Consider the following 19,612-nt stretch of genomic DNA (forward strand, 5'->3'; position numbering starts at 1 on the left):
TGCAGGAGTCAAAATAAGAAGGAATGTAGATAGAAAAGAGTCATAATATATAAACAAATAACCTAAGAATCTTGCAGAGTTTTTGCTTGTTCTGCATAAAAAAAGTATGCAAATCAATAAGTGAGTTGTATCAAGCAGTTCTCTTTTGTGTGTGCAAATTCTGTGGGGATCTGTGGTCAGCAAGATCCCGTCAGGCAAGAGATCCATTAGTCAGAATTCATCCAGCCACTGCCCAGCCTGTAATTAATTTCTAATTAAAATCCTAGCCACCTACTCATGCCCTGTAATTACACTTTCAATAGCGTTTAGTTTTTATCAATATTAGTAGCCACATTAAAATGTGGAAGGTGTGCAGATATTTGTGGAAATGCTGTTAAGTTTTAACAGTACCACTGTTTGCTCCTTCAGAAGGCTGACAACTAAACTTCAGATGCCCTAAGGAGGAGCAATGGCTGGCAGGTCATGCACTCACCCTGATGCCTGCAGGTTAGCAATTGGTGCTCCTGAGCTTAAGGTTTAATTGTTAGCTTGACTTGAGCAACCTGGAATGCTGCTGTCATGGGTATTAAGTGCCTATCCAAATAACATCTCATTTGTCACGGTGTTGCTTAATATCCCAATGTGTTCAAATCCAACTTTTCTTTTTTTTTTTTTTTCTTCATTTCTCCAGTGGTTTTTAATTGATTTGTTTGCATAATTTGCAAGTTAAATTGACCCACTGTTGTTTTGCCCTGTCAAATCTTTACTGACTACATTAAAAAACGCCTGTCCCACAGCACCTCTTTCACAAATTCCACTGCCCAACAACACTTTCTACTGCTGTTTTGTTGTTTGTTTATATCTAATTTTCTCAGGTAATCATTACTTACACTGCAATACATTTTTCCACTTCATAGGGCACTTTTTCCACTGTATACTTACTGGCTTTAAGAAAGAATTCTTGAGGGGTTTTTGAAAATCTCAATAGCCTGTTTGCTGAGTCAGAAGGAACTTGAAAGAGAAAAGTGAGCAGAAGAGGAAGGCTCTTATGGGAGACAATCTATAATCACTCTCATTACATTTCTCAAAGGAAAAGGAAAGGAAACTCTACACAATTTTCCCTATATTTCCATGGTGATTACTAACTTGTAATCCTAAACACTGGTCTGAAAGTGCATGTTACACTTTTCAAAATGTGTCTGAGTTAGTCAGGAATTGACCCAAGCTCCTGCCAGCAGACTGTGCTTTGCTTCCATCAGCTCACAGGAACAACTCCTTCAGGCTTCCAACACAATATAAATCTGTTCTACAAAGATGCAGAATGCAAGGCTTCAATCTACAGAAAACTGTTAGTCAACTAAGTAGAAGATGATGAATGTTCCAGTTCACTTGAACCTTACCAGCTCTACATATGCATTAATTTTTATTCTGTTTTTATAAAACAATGTCTGTAATACGTGCTAGTCTTGTTCTGATTCACTTCTACAGGATTCCACCAGACTAAGGGATTTTGATTTGTGTATTTACCAGAGGGGGCTGATCTGTCCTCCAGCCAGCTAGAGCCATAATTTGAGAGGCCTACAGTTCCTCCTTACCTGGTAAATCATCTTCATCTTCACTGAAAACGTTTGGATTAAAGACAGGCAGGTTAATGTAGTCCATTGAAATCTTTCGCACTTCAGGGAGATATATTGTCATCTGCCTGGGCTGAAGATGCAGCAAACTGGTTTTATATATTACTGAAGACAGAACGTGACAAGAAATAATTTTAAAAAGTGGTTACACGAAGAGCATGTAAAGCTAAAAAAGAATGAACTCAAAGCAGATAGAAGGGCTACTACAATCGTATGTAATTTATAAATAAGCAAATGCATGTATGAGACATTCCTAACCAAATCACTATGTAATACTTTGCATAAAGAGGACAAAAGGGATTCCTTCTTTCAGATATTTCTCCTTAAACAGAAGCAGCGTCTCTTAAGTTAAGCTGTGGAAATAATGAATTACTTCATCTGTACTTGCATCTATTTTTAGGAAAGAAAATTATTTTTTCTATTCTACTTTTGGAACTCTTCTCCACAGGATGCTACAGACTTATTAGAACTGAGGGGAAAATGGGAAAACGCTCAGAAAGGAAATCTGCTGAGGGTTATTACATACAAAAGAAACTCTCCTGGCTCAGGTAGTTCCTGGGACCCAGGTCCTGGAGACTGGGACAGTATCTGAAGGAAGTACCACTGCACACTTACTCTGCATTTATATAATTCTCTATGTATTTGTGACTGATACTGAGAGAATACTGACTTAGAAATTCATCTGATCTGACCCCGTGGGGTCATTCTTGCACTATCTTTCGGCAATCATTGTAAATGTGGATGTCAAAAAGTGATAACAGACTTGTAAAACAAAGTGGCTGGAATCAACCATTCCGTAACACTTCAGTAAGCAGAAGGTGCCACTGCCCTATAGTAGCCAGCAGAGGGGTGACAACATCCTGAGGACAATCTTTGCTTGAAGGCTGGGTCAGAGGGGTACATCTTGCCACTAGCTAGGTTTTCATCTCTTGTTGATGGTAGGCAATATAAACACAAAAAATATCTGTTTAATTTTGCATCCAGGGCATCATTATTAGTTCTTAGAGCTTCCATCAGTATTTCAGTTCAGTGCTACTGATTCTACAAAATACCCCACTCTTTGCTTAGCCTTTCTCTTTTGGTAGGATTGTCTAGGGAGAGAAGGCCTACTGAGAAAAAGGTCAAAATATCAGAAAATCACTACTTTTAAGGCTCCCAGTTTATGGACAACCCAGAAAGGGAATCATGTGATAATGCTATCCACTGAGACTTGCAGAACCTTTGAGCATGGTCAGCAAGAGCGATTTTAACATTATTTTGGTGTAAATTACAACAAAAAATGGATTTTTAAAAGCATTTCTACTGTGATTTTCATATCTTCCTTGCAAAAATGTTGTCTATTATCTTGGGTTTTGTTTGAATAAATGTAAGAATAAAGGCTGGTATTTTACTGTTGTTTAATCTTTTACACCTGAGACTTCTAATGTTTTCATCTCAATACTGTATTTATAGATTTGAATCTCTTTTAGGCACAGTTAATTTTGTAAATTCTAATTCCCAACGTCCAGAGAAAACAACTGCTTTGTTAAAGAAGCTTTTTGATCAACTCAGAAGACCGTATGTTGTAAAATAGTTATTCATTAGAAAGCTTGATATGCAAAAGGAAATAGAATTTGCTTTTACCTGCACCAAGATTAGTTGGTAGGAAAGCAGCCAAACCCACAATTTTAAATTTGGTTCCCCAGATGTTAGATGTGACCTGAGCAAGGTAGTTGTGCTACAAAGAAAAAACAAGATCATTTTCACCTAATAAGGTCTGTATCAAGCTCTAATAAAAACCTGCAGAGCAATAAAGCTACGTGATAATGCTATTTCAGCTTTATTTTTTTTTTTTTAATTGAAATAGCCTAAAGTGTCTGTGTAGCAACCCTTATAACTAGTCATTAAGAAGCCTCATTCTGATATCTGAACACCACCAGAAATTACATCTACAACAATCACTTAAAGCTGCAAAGGTACTAAAGAACATGATAGTTGCTTAGAAGAATACGACTGTTTTCAGATGCTTGCTTCTTCTGTACATTATGAGCCCAACTACTTTGTATTTCAGAAAATAATGCTGTCTGTCCTTTGGTTCTATGCTTCAGAATCGCTTTACAGAACAATAGACACAATATAAATGAATTACTCTTAACCAGCTTCCGAAACAGTTTCCCAAACCACTGCCTCCATGGTGATCGAATTACAGGTATGAAAGATTAAAAAATTTTCTCCAAAGCCAACAGTTACACTGTCTGTATCAGAACAGGATCCAAGCCTTTGGTCTCATGTCCTGCTGTGTAACTGACCTCCTACTGTAAGGTTTCAGTAGGAAGGAGAAAGAGAAATGACAGAACGGAAAAAAACAGCTGAAACAATACAAAAGAAAAAGAATTCAGATCGGTATTAATTAAATGTGTATGTAATCCAGACAGTTTTACAGGCTGCTAAGTTCCATTCACCCACAGAATGTGAACAACACAAAGAACACAAAGTGCTGATTTCTTGCCTTCCTTCCAATTAAGTCTGTTCCATGCAATTATGAAACAGAACATTTGGCCCTGTAGAGCAATCATTCCCTTGTCCCTGCAGATCCCTAGCAAAGCAGAGAACTATGGTGGAAATGGGACAGCACAGAAAAATGGAATAAGAAACATTTCTACATATACTTTTCAAACAGCCAACAACATCAACTCATATAAAACCTCTCACATGGATCCACACTGACAAAATTACTGGGGGTAGAACTTAGCAAACAATGCCTGGCATTCCACTGACATTTCCAAACATTAACATTGACTTGGAACATGCAATTATAGCGGCGTTCCATCTCGTAGCTGTAAATAAGTGAAAAAAAATTATTCAGGACCACTGGATGTGTATCACAGCACTTGGGTTCAGGTCTGGTAACAATGCACACAATACCTGAGTAATATCTTCTAAAGGAAACTCTCTTCGGGTTAGGCTTGGTGAACCAATAGAAGGTTTCCTTATTGGTAACCTTGGTGATCTTGATATCTCCTGTGCAGCTCGTGACATCTTCGGAGATTTGCGAGCCTCTATGTTGATTCTGCATAGAAAGCAATAATTAGGATAATCAACTGGCACGCAAAAATGCAAAAACAAAACATGCTTAGGAATATAGATGCTAATGAAGGCAGCTGGTATGGTGTTCTTAATTGACTACTGAAAAATCACAGAATAACCTGAGTTGAGAAGGACCACAATGATCATGTCATTTCAATCCTCCTGTTATGCACAGGGTTACCAACCACCAGACCAGGCTGCCCAGAGCCACATCCAGCCTGGCCTTGAATGCGTCCAGGGATGGGGCATCCACAGCTTCCTTGGGCAACCTGTTCCGGTGCGTCACCACCCTCTGAGTGAAAAACTTCCTCCTAATATCTAACCTAAACATCCCCCATCTCAGTTAAAACCATTCCCCCTTGTCCTATCACTATCCATCCTCATAAACAGTCATAACCCCTCCTGTTTAAATGCTCTCTTCAAGTACTGGAAGGCCACAATGAGATCTCCTCAGACCCTTCTCTTCTCCAAGCTAAACAACCCCAGTTCCCTCAATCTTTTCCCATAGGAGAGGTGCTCCAACCCTCTGATCATTGTAATGGCTCTCCTCTGGACCCATTCCAAGAGCTCTGTGTCTTTCTTGCACTGAGGTCCCCAGGTCTGGACGCAGTACTCCAGATGGGGCCTCATAGGAGCTAAGCAGAGCGGGACAATCACCTCCCTCTCCCTGCTGGCCACCCATATTTTAATGCAGCCCAGAACACAGCCAGCCTTCCAGGCTGCAAGCACGCACTGCTGGCTCATGTCCAGCTTCTTGTCCACCAGAACCCCCAAGTCCTTCCCTGCAGGGCTGCTCCCCCAGTTTGTATAAATACCTGGGGTTGCCCTGGACCAAACGCAGCACTTTGCATTTGGCCTTGCTGAACCTCTTTAGGATCTCATGAGCCTGCGTCTCCAGCCTGTTCAGGTCCCACTGGATGGCTTCCCTTCCTTCCCATGTGTCAACTGCATTGCTCAGCTTGGTGTCATCTGCAAACTTGCTGAGGCTGCACTTATTGCCACTGTCTATGTCACTGATGAAGCTGTTGAAGAGCACTGGTTCCTAGCATAGTGTAGACTATATAGTCTATAGAGTGGAGAGTTATAGTTTAAATGAAAGATGTATAAAGCTTGACACATTCACAGTTACTCAGACTGGATGCCTTCAGAATCATTTAAGAAAGTTTACAGCACTTCTACGAGAAGCACTTCTACTTCCTCTGTGAAAAAATAAAACGGTGTAAAGCGGAATTATTTCAGCTATGCAGACTTTGAGAAAACCCTGAAGAAACAGAAACATTTGGCTTTAGTTGGCAGATCTCTGCACTAATACAGCAAATCAAGGCTCCATGACCAGTGATCTCACTCTGAGCCAAATACTCCTGCCCCACGTTATATAGAGGGCATCACGAGTAAGAACTGAAAAAGTTCACTGGTGGGAAACAGAAAGAGCATGAGTTATATTTTAAATATATACTTTTAGAAAACCAAGGCAGCAAGACAGTTTCTTTACCTGAGCTATTTCTGTTTTAGGCTCAGTTATCGGTGGCTCTTTTATCAAGTACTACCGAAATAAAAACTTCAGTGTTTCACATATTACATTCACATATTAATAAACACATTTCCTTTGCCTTCTGCTGGGACAGCCTCATACTGTAAAGTCTTTGGAAAGGCACTGTCTGCAACTGAAAGGCATCAAACCTGTAACATGAAGCTGGCAGGCAGACATCAGTGCCTACAAGAATCATCACAGACATCCATGAGGTTCATCTGCACAGGTGGAGGATTCTGTCTGTGTGAATAATAATTGTAATAAAGAGCTGGCAGGAGAGCAACCAGACTCATTAACAGCTTAGAAACTTGTTCTGTATTCTGTTACAAAGCCTTTTCAACTCAGTGATCTGGAAGATATTTGCTAAGTCTTCCTTGCAAGGCTGCCACAGCAGCAGTGCCACCTATAACACCATCAATAGTGTGGGTTTCTGAACTTGAAAATACCCCTGAGGAAGTGCAATCTTTAACCAGACCAGAGATTGTAAGCACAGAGGACTTAAACCATGAAGTGTCTGACTGACAAAATATATTCCATGGTGGCAAGAGTTCACATACAGCAGAGGCAGTGGTGGGAAAGTTCATAAGGCTTTTCTTTGAGACTGCTTGTGAAAATTGAGGATACTGGGGAAGAAGGGTGCCTTATTGCTTCCTATTACCTTTTGCCCCAGAACTTACCCCAAAGTCCACCTCAACATCAATATCTGAGATCACCCTGGAACTGCATGTGGCAGAGGACCTCAGTGCTCCAGATGGCTCTTATCTGCTCAGAGGAGTTTGCTTTAAACTATGAAGTGTCAAGAAACTGTTTTAAAAAAAAAACAAAAAAAAAAAACGAAAGAAAGAAAGAAAGAAAGAAAGAAAGAAAGAAAGAAAGAAAGAAAGAAAGAAAGAAAGAAAGAAAGAAAGAAAGAAAGAAAGAAAGAAAGAAAGAAAGAAAGAAAGAAAGAAAGAAAGAAAGAACGGAAGAAAGAACGAAAGAAAGAACGAAAGAACGAAAGAACGAAAGAACGAAAGAACGAAAGAACGAAAGAACGAAAGAACGAAAGAACGAACGAAAGAAAGAACGAAAGAACGAACGAAAGAAAGAACGAAAGAAAGAACGAAAGAAAGAACGAAAGAAAGAACGAAAGAAAGAACGAAAGAAAGAACGAAAGAAAGAACGAAAGAACGAAAGAAAGAACGAAAGAACGAAAGAACGAAAGAAAGAACGAAAGAAAGAACGAAAGAAAGAACGAAAGAAAGAACGAAAGAAAGAACGAAAGAAAGAACGAACGAAAGAACGAAAGAACGAACGAAAGAACGAACGAACGAAAGAACGAACGAAAGAAAGAAAGAAAGAAAGAAAGAAAGAAAGAAAGAAAGAAAGAAAGAAAGAAAGAAAGAAAGAAAGAAAGAAAACCTGGGGAAAAAGATGAGGCGATATTCAAGAAATGATTACCTGGGGAGTTTGGGTGATTTGCTAGCTCGACTGATTTTGGGAGATTTCTTTGCTGCCCAGTCATCACTCAGTTCAATATCGCTGGAGTCAGAGCAGTTGCAGCTGTCAATCACAGTGGAAATCAAGCTGTTTCCATAGATTTCATCTATCAAAACAGGCCCCAAAAAATGTAAGTGCTGCTTCAGAAAACTGATACCAATTACAACTATCAGTCATCGGAAGCATACATCTGATCCACGGGCGGTAGATGAGATAAAAGTATAAAGACATAATTAACTGTTCTTCACTGTGCCTAGCCCAAGTTTCCAGTGGTCTGAACTCAAGCGTACATGATTCAGAGGGTTGAATCACATTCAAGTGACTTCAAAATCAAGACTAAAGAATATTTTCCGCTAATTAGCAACTTATTCTCTTCTACTTAAAATATAACAAGCTCTCTTTGGCAGTATGATATAATTTGAGAGGCTTGAGTCTAGATCATGCTAAAAATTCTTCCCCAGCAGAAAAAAAGGAAAAAAAAAAACAGATGCCAGCTTCCATATTTCTTATATAGATTTTCTTTAACTGTTGAACATTTAATATCTCAAGTCTTTCTAAATCATTTTTATGTAGAGCTACAGTTCACTTTTACCTGCTTTTCCATCTGTTTTAGGGTCCATGATGACAAACTCTGGCCTCAACTTGCTGATGCGACGTCCTTTCAGGATGGGCACCAATCCCCCAAGATATTCCAAGTACAGAGTATAACACGGACCGCCAACCTCTGGATCGTCTTCTGTCCGCTTCATCGTACAATGAAGACGTTCATTGCCAGCTGTTGGGTAGCTGACAAAATCTCTCATATTGTTTGGGTCTGGGATAGGAGGCTTAATGAAAAGAAGGAAGGAAAGAGAAAGCTTCCTATAGGTTACTATTCTTTTTCCTCTTTTGATTTGGGGGGGGGGGGGGGGGAGGGAGGGATGACTTAATCTTGACACAACTAATCGAACTTGAATCCAACTCTAATTTGGCAGGTCACTTTATTCCATGAATGACACACAAAACAGTGGGGCTGTTTATTGCTCAGATTTAAAACAACTTAAAATGGTGAAACTAAAAGTAATCACATCAAAGAGGAAGACTGGACTTGTAGATAACAAGCCTGTATTCAAATTATAGCTCTATCACAATCTTGATAACAAATTTTAACTTGGGTGACGCAGTCGAGTCAAAGTTTCAGTGTTCTATCTTGTCTCTTGCTGCCCCCAAAAGTGAACTTAGCCACTCATTGCCCACTCCTCACTAGTACTGGTGCATTCTATATCACTGTGCTATAATGTTGACAGCTCTGGAAAGAGCTTGTACCTATCATCCTACTCACTTCTGAATACACGACCCATCTCTGATGAGTGTCTATTTGCATGCTATGTAGAAAAATACGAGCCTAAAACTCGAGGTGGGTTATTTTGCTCTGCTTGCCAGCAGGCTGCATTAACCCATGAAGAGCACAGTCCAAAAGCAGTTAGGCTGCTTTTGTCTATGACAATACAGTCTGTATGACGCAAATAACATTAACGTGTGTTTCTTTACCATTGGTCTACTGAATGCTCTGTATCTCTGGAGATCAAGGAGCCATAGTTACAGCAAGGCATTTATTCTTCCCTGGCAAGTAAAATGTTTCACAGTCACACAAATTGTCCTGATTAGTAGTACACAAATGGAACAGTATTGAATCATTACATTTCAGGCATAATTTGCTCTCATTTAAGCTGGGTCAACTTGACACTTTTCAAATTAGTTATTCTAGAGCTATACTGTTTTAACAACGACCTAAAACTTGTTTGAGAAAATGCTGTAATGCATACATAAAAAAATACATAACACAAAAACACATATTTGGGTGTAGGATATTTACTAGCTAATGCTCTAGTTTACAGGCTGTGATAAAGAGTTCTGAAATCCTGAGATGTACCTGAGGGTAAAAATATGAAAAAATAAGATTGAGCAGATGGCTCTGCAAGCAGCTCTGCTAATGGTACAGGAAAAGGTATAATATCTGCCTTATCTTTTCATAGCACTGTTGGAGTAGTAAGGTTAGAAAAACCCACAGTCAGTAGAGATACTTGGGCAGCCACGGATCTTAAGTATACCTTTCCTGGCAATATAAGGAGCCATGCAACAAGCAGAGAGGCAACGGTTTTACCACTGTGACTGTCTCCTAAAGCCATGATACAATTTCTTCTGGAGTCTCCCTGAGCTAACAACATACTGTACCTCACAATGTCCTTGGAAAAGCCATCTACACATAACAGTATGGATCAATGTGTGTAAACCCTCTCTTCACATTTCAGTAGGCACCACACTAATCACTGACTTTGCTGTCCTTGAAGAGGAGTGACCCTTAATCGTGTTTTTTCTTATCATAATTATGTAGGGTCAGGATTTTACCCATTGTCACTTAGGAGCAGCAGGGGGAAGAAAATCAAGAAACATGAGCACACATGCTGCTTTCCTTTTACCTTGATTGTTGGTATGAAGGCAGTGGTGAGGTATGAACAGAGCCGAGGGGGCAGGGTGAGTTTGCTGATATCCTTGTCATCCCGCAGACAGCTAGCAATGGTCTGCTGGCACAGAAGCTGCAGGCTGGAGACCCTGTGCTCTACTCTGACGACATATAATGCAGGCCCAGAAGCCATCAGCAGGCGCGAATCCCTGTGACCCCAGCAGATTGAGATGATGGGACGCTGCATGGGGAGGAAAAGAGCACAACTTGAGAAGATCATACACCTTCACCCAAACAATTGCACAGTGAGCAAATACAGCACCAATTAAGTTACACTAAGTCTTCTAGAAACTTAAAAAAAGCATGTTATTGCCCACAGAAAGGGAGAAAAATATGGACAACTGAAATTATTGATACCCATGGTTGATACGCATGCAGTTCCTTTTACTTGCAGAACTTTAGGCTCTTCACACAAGGAATTGTCTATCAAATTCATCAATGAGATGAGGAAAATGAGATGCTACAAGGATATACAACTTAAAAGTCACACATTGTTAAAAAGCAGGATCTTTTGAGGCACCATCCATGTTATTTTTTCAGTCATCTAATCAACCTTCAACCACTGTTAATGGATCCCATTTTACAACTGGAATTCAGACTACATGTCCAGAGACAGCTACTAAACTACTGGACAGGATTCACTTGGCTTTCTTGTCTTGCACTCCTTTTATTGCATGATGTCTGTTTTGAACTACTCCTCTAGGAAGTGAACTGTAAGAGATCACCATGGCCTTTCTGTCTCCTGTTTGTCTACACAGAAACATCCAAGTTCACGGCAGTAGACAGCCAAGAGAGTCAGAGGTAACCGGCCCAACATGTCAGAATTTGGAGCAGCATAACAAAAAATCACCGAAACCCTCCTTTTCACATTATTCCTGCTGCATGAATATTGATTTCACATGGTAATAGCAAGTTGTGTACAAATTAAATTAATACAACCCAAATTAGAACAAATTAAAAAAGGATTTCATTGCACGTGTAAAGTAACTGCCTGGCTAAAAACTGAATGGAGTAGATGCTTTTACAAATACCAGCTCTTAGGAACTATGCTTGTTAAGATAAGAGTAAACTTGTGCTTTGGGGTTGCAAGACAATCCTCATGGGTAAAGCTGTCCCACAGACATCTCTAAGCTCTTTCCCGGACAGCTCCTTGTGCTTGCTTTTTAAGCTTTTGGATCAAAATCCATCTTTTTTTTATGCAAAGCACTGCTGTGTCTTGACATCTTGTAGCACTATCACTGTTATTTTGGCCTTTTGTGAGGGTTAGCTGCAGCCAGCTGTCATCTCTTGCTTGATGTGCCACAAACATCTTTGTTTGCACATATATACACACTAAGGAATCTTCATCCCATAGCTGCTATCTCTGTACAAAAATTCAGACTAGGGTAAGGAAGACACTCCCAGCCCATAAGGCATGCTGTGCAGAAGGCTGTAATCAGTGAATTGAAAAAGGCTCACTCCTTCCTGTGAAGGGCTCCCTTCTTTCCACAATCCTCAACACTTAAAAATTTAAGTGAACATATTCTTAACTAAATTACGAACTGTATTTACCTTAAGGTCAGGGTCTCTTTGGAATGTCATAATGCACCGAACAAGAATCAACTATACAGAAGATAAAGGTCAGGGCACACTCAGTAGTAATCTTTATCCGCTCCTCTCTGGTAATATGCTACCCACATAAATGGGTTAGATTAGCCCAGAAGATACTAATCTAGTTTGGGACCAAAAAGCTTTCCCTTTATTTACCAAAAAGCTTGAAGATGAGAAACCAGGGGAAGATGTTTCTCAGCGAACGGTATAAAGCAAAATGCAGTTGCACAGCATGATATCGATGCCTGTCATCAAGATAAAGGGCTGGTGGCAAATTTTATTTTCAGAGAAAGCTCTTCCCTGCTACGTAATCTTACCCTAGATTTAAATTTCAATGAAAACATTGGTTTTAAAAGCAGAAGACCTTCAGAGGCAACACCACAAACACTTCTCTGGATGCACAAACCTTCAGGCTGACTGATATGCAAATGGAAGCAACAATATGTGAATACTGTGATATTAACAGTAATTGCTAAAGGCATTTTGTAGAGAACTTCAAAAGAACTGAGAAGTCCTCTGTGTACCACCAGTAATTATTACATAGCTTGTCATAACCATAACCTGTGGGACAGTCTTGGATTTGATGAGTGATCACATAAAATATCTCTACCAATGGGTATTTTCATTACTTGAGGATGAGTTCCGAAAACTGTTTAATAGCAATAAGACAATTCATGCTGCTTGTAAAACATGACTGAAAAGGCACTGATAAAAGTTAGGCATCTGCCACATCTGAAGTATGACAATTTGAGGAAGGTACTGGGAGAAGTGACCCTGATTTCCCCAAGAAATGCGTTTCAGCATGGGCAGAACTATCTACTTGATAGTTACTGTGGGATCCAAACCGCCTCCATTTGGTTGTGTTGGATTAATTAAAGCTTACCTATAAGTAAGGTGAGGGAATAAACAAATTTGGGACTTTGCACAGAAATGTTTATTCCTTGCACATAGTTTCACAGCAAAAGAGATTATGAAGTCTACTATCTCAGCTATCATAATCCAATACATCACACCTGGACAGCTCTCTGCTCATCCAGTTATCTGAGTCAAATGAAACTATTTCTGCCCTCAGATTACTGCAGAGCACAGAGAAGAGCAGGGATGCAGATAGTACCAGTGCAAGAACCTTTGTAATCCTAAATGCATTCCCAGGGAGGAGACTTTTTAGAAGCTTAGAAATGTTGAGTGGGGTCTTTGGCAATAAAGCACAGTGGCACTAAGGACGAGCAGAAAGCCAGATGCCAAAAGGGATTGCTTCACAGCATGATCTCATCTGTTTCCCAGCAGCCAACCATAGCTCAGCCATTTTCTAACTTTTGTTATAACCTCATGTTTTACTCTTAACATTCTCAGTCTTGGCAAATAGCACTTACACAATATTGGTTTGCATTTGCCTACTGATTCACTGAGCATGATTTGCCTCCATTTTCTATGCAGTGCTCAGACCCCCAGTACCCCTCAAGTCTAATATCCAGCAACACTTCACTTATAGGGAAGGTCTAGGATTTCAGATGAGGTTCATGGAAAATTAGAGTATGATTAAATGCCTGGGGAAATAAGATCATCCAAATGCCAGATCTGACCTGACCTTTAAACGTACTGCTCCAATAATATTTCTCAATAACGAGGCTTCCCACTCTTCCCCTTGAAGGACAGGGACATGAATCAATTATCACTGCAAGACTGTTATTAGCTGGCTACAGCATTCCCTTCGGACACTGCTGAGGAAAAGCAATTCATCTGCAGTGTTCAATGTAAAGCTACTGTTCCTTATAAAACACCATCTTATTTCCATTATTTTAGTAAACAAGGAAGGAAAAGGTGTTGGTACAGATATTGCAGATTCTAGCAAAGTGGAATTTTATTTTCCACGTTTGCACACATGTTCATTTCCTCTAGGAATAAGGAAATACAGCTTTGCATATAAATCAGGTGTTGAAAGATCTCAGCACAAAGTGTAAATACCTGAGCGAGTTCCAGATTCAGATGCAAACATGTTAAAAAAAACAACAGAAGAACAACAACAAAAAAGCTGAACTTCTACACAAACATCAAAGGAATTTAGCTTTATATATTAGAAATAATAATAAGAGAAGAACAAAAGAAAGTAATGTTACATCAGGAGAAATACTGTCTGAAAACACATCTCAAAAACCAGTCAACAAGTTCTACTGTCATTCTTTTCAGAGTGGGTTTGAAAAGTCTGTCTTACAGGAAAAAACACAATTTATAAACTTTTTGTAACTTGTATAAAGTTCAGTCAAGGAGAGCACTATACAAGCTGCTCATTGCTGCATTTCTTGAGTTCAGAAATTCTAAGGTTAGGGGAACTTGGGACCCTTAACTACTGGAGGTCCCACTGGTAATGAGATGAACAAAGGCAGATATTTCAAGGAAGAAGGTCCTGGAAAAAAGGGATGTCTCAGGAGAAGAAACCAAAATGCAAAACTGCATCTAGTAAATGGTACGTACAAGTGAAAACTCTAGCCTACATTGTCTGCTTTCTCTCACTGTACAGTGCTATTGTGGAGATACACATTTTGCCTTTCCCTCTGCCTTTTTCAGAGAAATCAGAAGGTACAATGGCTACAGTGCCCATCTGGCTCTTATGAATTTTGTGTGCACATCTCTGTACTGCTGTAGACTTCAAGGGTAACTATTGGAAACAATGCAACTTCTTCATTCTTTTGTTCCTGTGTTTGGAGTGGGAATAATATTAAGTAGTAAGAGAAGTGATGATAAAAGCAGTAAGTTCTATGACCTCATCAAAAATTGTACTGCTTATATATTTTTTTCACGCAGCAAACTCTTATTTGATGTGCAAATGTTTCTTATATCCTCTGTTTTTACAGTGATTTTTTTTGTTTTTGTTTAGATTTCAGTACAAATGTGAGATTCCATCTTAGCTGAATGTAGCTGTTCTCAGCCGAATATAGTAAGACAGAATCCATTTTGCAGTGCTGATCACAACCCATTTGTGCAGCAGTCAGAGATGATCTCGTGGCCTGTTTGTAAAACATTAAGGTCCTTATTGAAATCCCAAAGAATGTTAGGCCAGCTGGTTCTGAGCCACTGCTCTTGTTTACCTTTCTGTAACAAAGTATATTCTCTAAAATTTTTGTGCCGTCCAGTGTCAACTAAGCAAGGCTCATTTTCTGTGATTGAAAATGAAAGGCAATGTTAATTCCGAAGCAGTAAACCTGAACACTGCATGTGAAATTAATGAAGACAAAGTAAGCAAGGTTAGCTCAGCTGGGGAACATAAAAGGCAGCCTCTTCCTATTATAGTCCCTTTGATCTGAACTTAACCTAACATTTTTAACCTACCTCTTTTCTCAGGCCATAGTAAAATGAATTTTACACAATTACCAGGTTTCTGCAGAAGCACACAGCCTTCCATCTAACTGTTCAGATGCCGGGAAGTTTCCAGCAAAGAAGCAGCCTGTGAAATGCTGCAAGGGCTTCTGCTGATGGCGGTGTGGTTAGAGCAAGTGGCTCTTCTCAAAGACTCCTGGAAACTCCTCCCATAAAGATGCAGCCTTTGGTATACTGCTTTGAGTTAAGGTCTAGAAGTATTACACTAAGAAAAATGTGACTACACTTCTTCTGCATCTGACCTTCTTGCCCCACATACAGCAGTTGATTAGGGGACACGCTGGCTCAATCTGCTTTTATATTCTTCCTTGCATTCTTCACATAATCTGTTCATACAGCAATTACATAACAAGATAAAATAATGACCTAACCTAAATTTTCTTTAGGATTATAAATTTGAGATGAGATCAGTACCAGGGTTTCTAGATCCGCACTCCTGTTCTCCTGGGTACATGAGAAAGAAAATTATAAAAAGCAAAGGAACCAAAATAGAAATCACAAATCTGAACCAACAAACAGGATAACTTCACAGGTCTGGTGAAGTTGGTAGACAGACATTTTTGAAGTGGGCCTGCAGGAGACACCCATGTTTAAAGTCCAAATGGGAAGACAGAAAGCAGCTTTATCTACTCGGAAGTAAGCTTTCTGACAGCAGGTCTGGTTAGCTTATATAGTAAATAACCCTGTCTGCTCCTCAGATGAGAAATTTGGAAGTGACAGAACTCAGCTGCAGCATTTCCCATTAACAATTTCAGCAAGACTGCAAAACAGCCTTGAATGAGGCCACTTACTCCCATACTTGCTTAGTGCCAGGAGAAGGTTACGAGGTTTTAACAAATAACATAAGAAATAAACATTCTTCTGATTAAAAAATCATAACCAGCAGGGCAGTCTGCAGCTTTAATCAATGTTTTAAGTGCTGGGAAAACAAGGCCATGAGAAAACTGCCAGCTAGAAGAACTGGGCACAATTTTAGTTCATCAGGTTAATATCTGTGCACACACGGGCAAAAACAGTAAATATTAAGATTTATAGAAATTGATAGCATATTTTTTGAATACTTCTTAACTGACCAACAAGTTTTAAGATAAACTGTTTGTATCAAATCAATTATCTGTACTCTCTGGAGTATGAACTCAGTTTTGATACAACTGCTTCCAATAACATTAAAGTCTGGTGCGACTTTCTGAAGGGACTTGAGATTTTTTTTCTTTGCATTACATTCTGCAAATGTACATTGCAAATATATACTGCGAATATATTGCAAAATGTCATGCTGAAGTCCCAGCACAGAGAGCTCTATCATTCTTCTTATGAATATTACTTTTCATACAAAGCTACAGTGTTCATGTGGATACTTCTAAACAAGCATAATTTCCCTACCTAGGGTTTTACAGTCAGCAAACTAGGTTTATGAACCATAAAATCCTACACTGAAGGTGCTTAAGAGAGTTAATCAAATGATATGGAGGATGGCAAAAACATATAAAGGCTGGAGGAAAAGGTGGCGTATAAAACACCTTGAGGGGAACCATGACAACAGCCATCATCAGGATCAGCAAACTGCAGTACCCAAAGCTATTTCGCATTAGAGTTTGCAGTACCTTTCTGTTAGGTAACGTTCCAGCCAAGTTACATTTACATCCCACATCAGTTTTAGACTGAGTTTTACTATGAACAATTCAATATAATGTCTTGCTTCCTTAATACTCTTCCAAAGTAAACAGCGCAAACAAAGACAGTTGACTACATTTTACTGATAAAAATTTCAGACATCTACTTTATCAAAGAGTTGGGACAGAGGGCGACACAGAAACTCAGTGTGGTATCAGCAACCCACTACTTCCTACATTCACTGTTGTTTTACTCTTTTAGAATAAATACGCTTTTCCAGTCATACATTCACTTGCTTTGGAATAAACAGTTTTAGTAGCAGAAGAGTTTTTGTGCAGATTCTTTTCTTCCTTTTACTTTCAGTAACCAGCGATGAATTCTGCGAAATACCATGACAAGGCTGACTGCCACTTTACATAAAATTAATGAATTTGGTCTGATGAATTTCTCATCAGACAAATTATGGAACCTGACTCACTGGCTTCTCTGCATATATACCCTTGGAGTAGATGCATGCAATAACAAGTTACTAGCGATATTTTTGCAACAGCAGTTTTTATCTGGTTTTGTAAGTAAACCAAATACTTTGCAATGCTCTAGTATACCTGGTACTCAGCTGATAGTGCTGTTAGACCAGCAATCAATTACACACAAGAGTAAAGTCCACATGAGCAGATACAGGTGTCTTTCTGAAATATCTCCTCACTTCCTTCTGCAGCTGAGTTAAATACAAACTTAAGCACGATAAATAAATAAACATTGACAAATGACAGGAAAGGAGTGGCTCTACTTCTAGGCAAGCTTATGCAAAGAAGTTTTTAATTAACATAAATAAGTTGGAATATTATTTTTAGCACAGTTTCTCAAGGAAACAAGCATAATTGTTGTGTTAATGAGTGGTTTCCATCTCTGTCACTTCTATCCTTCTTCTGAAGCTGTTGGCTTCTCATCAGAAAAAAAGGAGAGGAAAATCTCCATGACACTAAAAAACTGCAATTTTAGTGAAAGTTAGCAGCTGGAAAGAACAGAGGGGCTTGGGTTAATTATTTTCACTATGAAAAGTACAGTGGTATGAACTGAGCAGTAACCTACTCTGTATTACCTGCCCATTTGTCCAATGAGCATTCATGGGGAAATGCACTATGCATGGTGTTCCCCATGGACTGAGTCTGTCCTGTTTGATGTCTGTACTGATGATCTGGATGAGGGGATTGAATACATCCTCAGTAAGTTTGCAGACAACACCATATTGGGAGAAAGCGTCAATCTGCCTAAGGGCGGGAAGGGCCTACAGAGGTATCTGGAAAGACTGGATCAATGGAAATATTTCTTTTCCAACAGAGTGGCAATGGATTGGAACAGGCTGCCCAGGGAAGCGGTGAAATCACTGTGCGTGGAGGTATTTAAGGAAAGGGTACAGGCAATAATTAGGGACGTGGTTTAGGGAGCAATATTGGTGCTAGGTGGATAGTTGGACTAGATGATATTAGAGATTTTTTCCAGGCTTGCTGATTCTATTACAGAATCACAGAATTGTAGGGGTTGGAAGGGACCTCTAGAGATCATTGAGTCCAACCCCCCTGCCAAAGCAGGCTCCCTACACCACGTCGCACAGGTAGGCATCCAGACGGGTCTTGAATATCTCCAGAAAAGGAGACTCCACCACCCCCCTGGGCAGCCTGTTCCAGTGCTCCGTCACCCTCACTGTAAAGAAGTTCTTGAGCACATTCGTGCGGAACTTCCTATGCTGAAGTTTCAGCCCACTTCCCTAGTCCTGTCCCCATGCACTACTGAAAACAGACCAGCCTCGCCACTATGGCTCCCACACCTCAGGTATTAATAAACCTGGATCAAGTCCCCTCTCAGCCTTCTTTTCTCAAGGCTAAACAGACCCAGTTCCCTAAGTCTCTCCTTGTAGGGGAGATGCTCCAGGCCCTTCACCATGTTTGTGGCCCTCCGCTGGACTCTTTCCAAGAGATCCCTGTCTTTTTTGTACTGGGGAGCTCAGAACTGGACACAGTATTCCAGATGAGGCCTCACCAGGGCAGAGTAGAGGGGGAGGATCACCTCCCTCAACCTGCTGGCCACGCTCTTTTTAATGCACCCCTATTATTTAAAGGCAGAATAACTATCCCTAACATCAGCCACAATACATGCTCATTTTCCCCCAGGTGACTGAGCAGAGAAGGGAGAAGAGATGAATGTATAAAAGGAAGTTGAAGTGAAGGGATGTAAGAAGAATTAGAGGAAATGAAAGCATGGAGCTAAGAGACAACTTGTAGTTGCTGGGAACAAAGTGGGGAGACGGCAGCAAGGCTGTACAGACATATATCTCTGTCCCAACCCATTCTACTGCTCAAAGAACTTGATTTCACAGCTTGACACCAAGTGTTACACTAGTTCCACAGGTAACAAAGACAAATTGTATTCTGGAGCTGAGTAACAGAATGAACTTTTTAACCTGGTCTGGGAGTAAGAAACACTGGTAAAATATATTTTCTCCAGAAGTGATCCACTGTGAATATGGGTGCACTATTTTGCTTGAAAGACTATGTTTAAGATAATAAAACCATATGTACGTATGAGTCCTTTAGACATGTAATCAGCATTAGGCATCTCTGTGCTTATTTTGGGTGGCTTTAGAAAACATCATTTTATACAAAGCTAAAGAATCCTATCTAAATTAGAGTGCTAAAACTCTAAGAGTAAGCATGGGTTAATACTAAACCTAAGTAAACACAAAGGCTCAGCTGCCAGTTTACTATGTCATCCTTTTGTATCCACCTCAGATCAGGGTACTGAAAAAGAAACAATAATAGATGGTATCATCATTGATCATAG

At 39.7% G+C, this 19,612-nt stretch overlaps 1 protein-coding gene across 5 annotated transcripts in view; it reads right to left on the minus strand.

The window, feature by feature from the left end:
* TULP4 (TUB like protein 4) overlaps window positions 1-19,612 on the minus strand; it is a 142,159-nt gene that overhangs the window by 13,808 nt on the left and 108,739 nt on the right. For all 5 annotated transcript variants that reach the window (XR_011903033.1, XR_011903032.1, XM_072331408.1 and 2 more), the window contains exons 8-13: window positions 10,149-10,373; window positions 8,282-8,516; window positions 7,651-7,795; window positions 4,518-4,662; window positions 3,237-3,330; window positions 1,575-1,718 (exon numbers count right to left, since the gene is read on the minus strand). Coding sequence is in view for 3 of the 5 variants with exons in the window: in XM_072331408.1 (XP_072187509.1) it covers window positions 1,575-1,718; window positions 3,237-3,330; window positions 4,518-4,662; window positions 7,651-7,795; window positions 8,282-8,516; window positions 10,149-10,373 (988 nt within the window). In the remaining 2 variants the exon portion in view is untranslated. The remainder of the gene's footprint in view (window positions 1-1,574; window positions 1,719-3,236; window positions 3,331-4,517; window positions 4,663-7,650; window positions 7,796-8,281; window positions 8,517-10,148; window positions 10,374-19,612) is intronic.

This window comes from Excalfactoria chinensis, chromosome 3, assembly GCF_039878825.1.
Source record: "Excalfactoria chinensis isolate bCotChi1 chromosome 3, bCotChi1.hap2, whole genome shotgun sequence".
NCBI classification, from domain to species: domain Eukaryota; kingdom Metazoa; phylum Chordata; class Aves; order Galliformes; family Phasianidae; genus Excalfactoria; species Excalfactoria chinensis.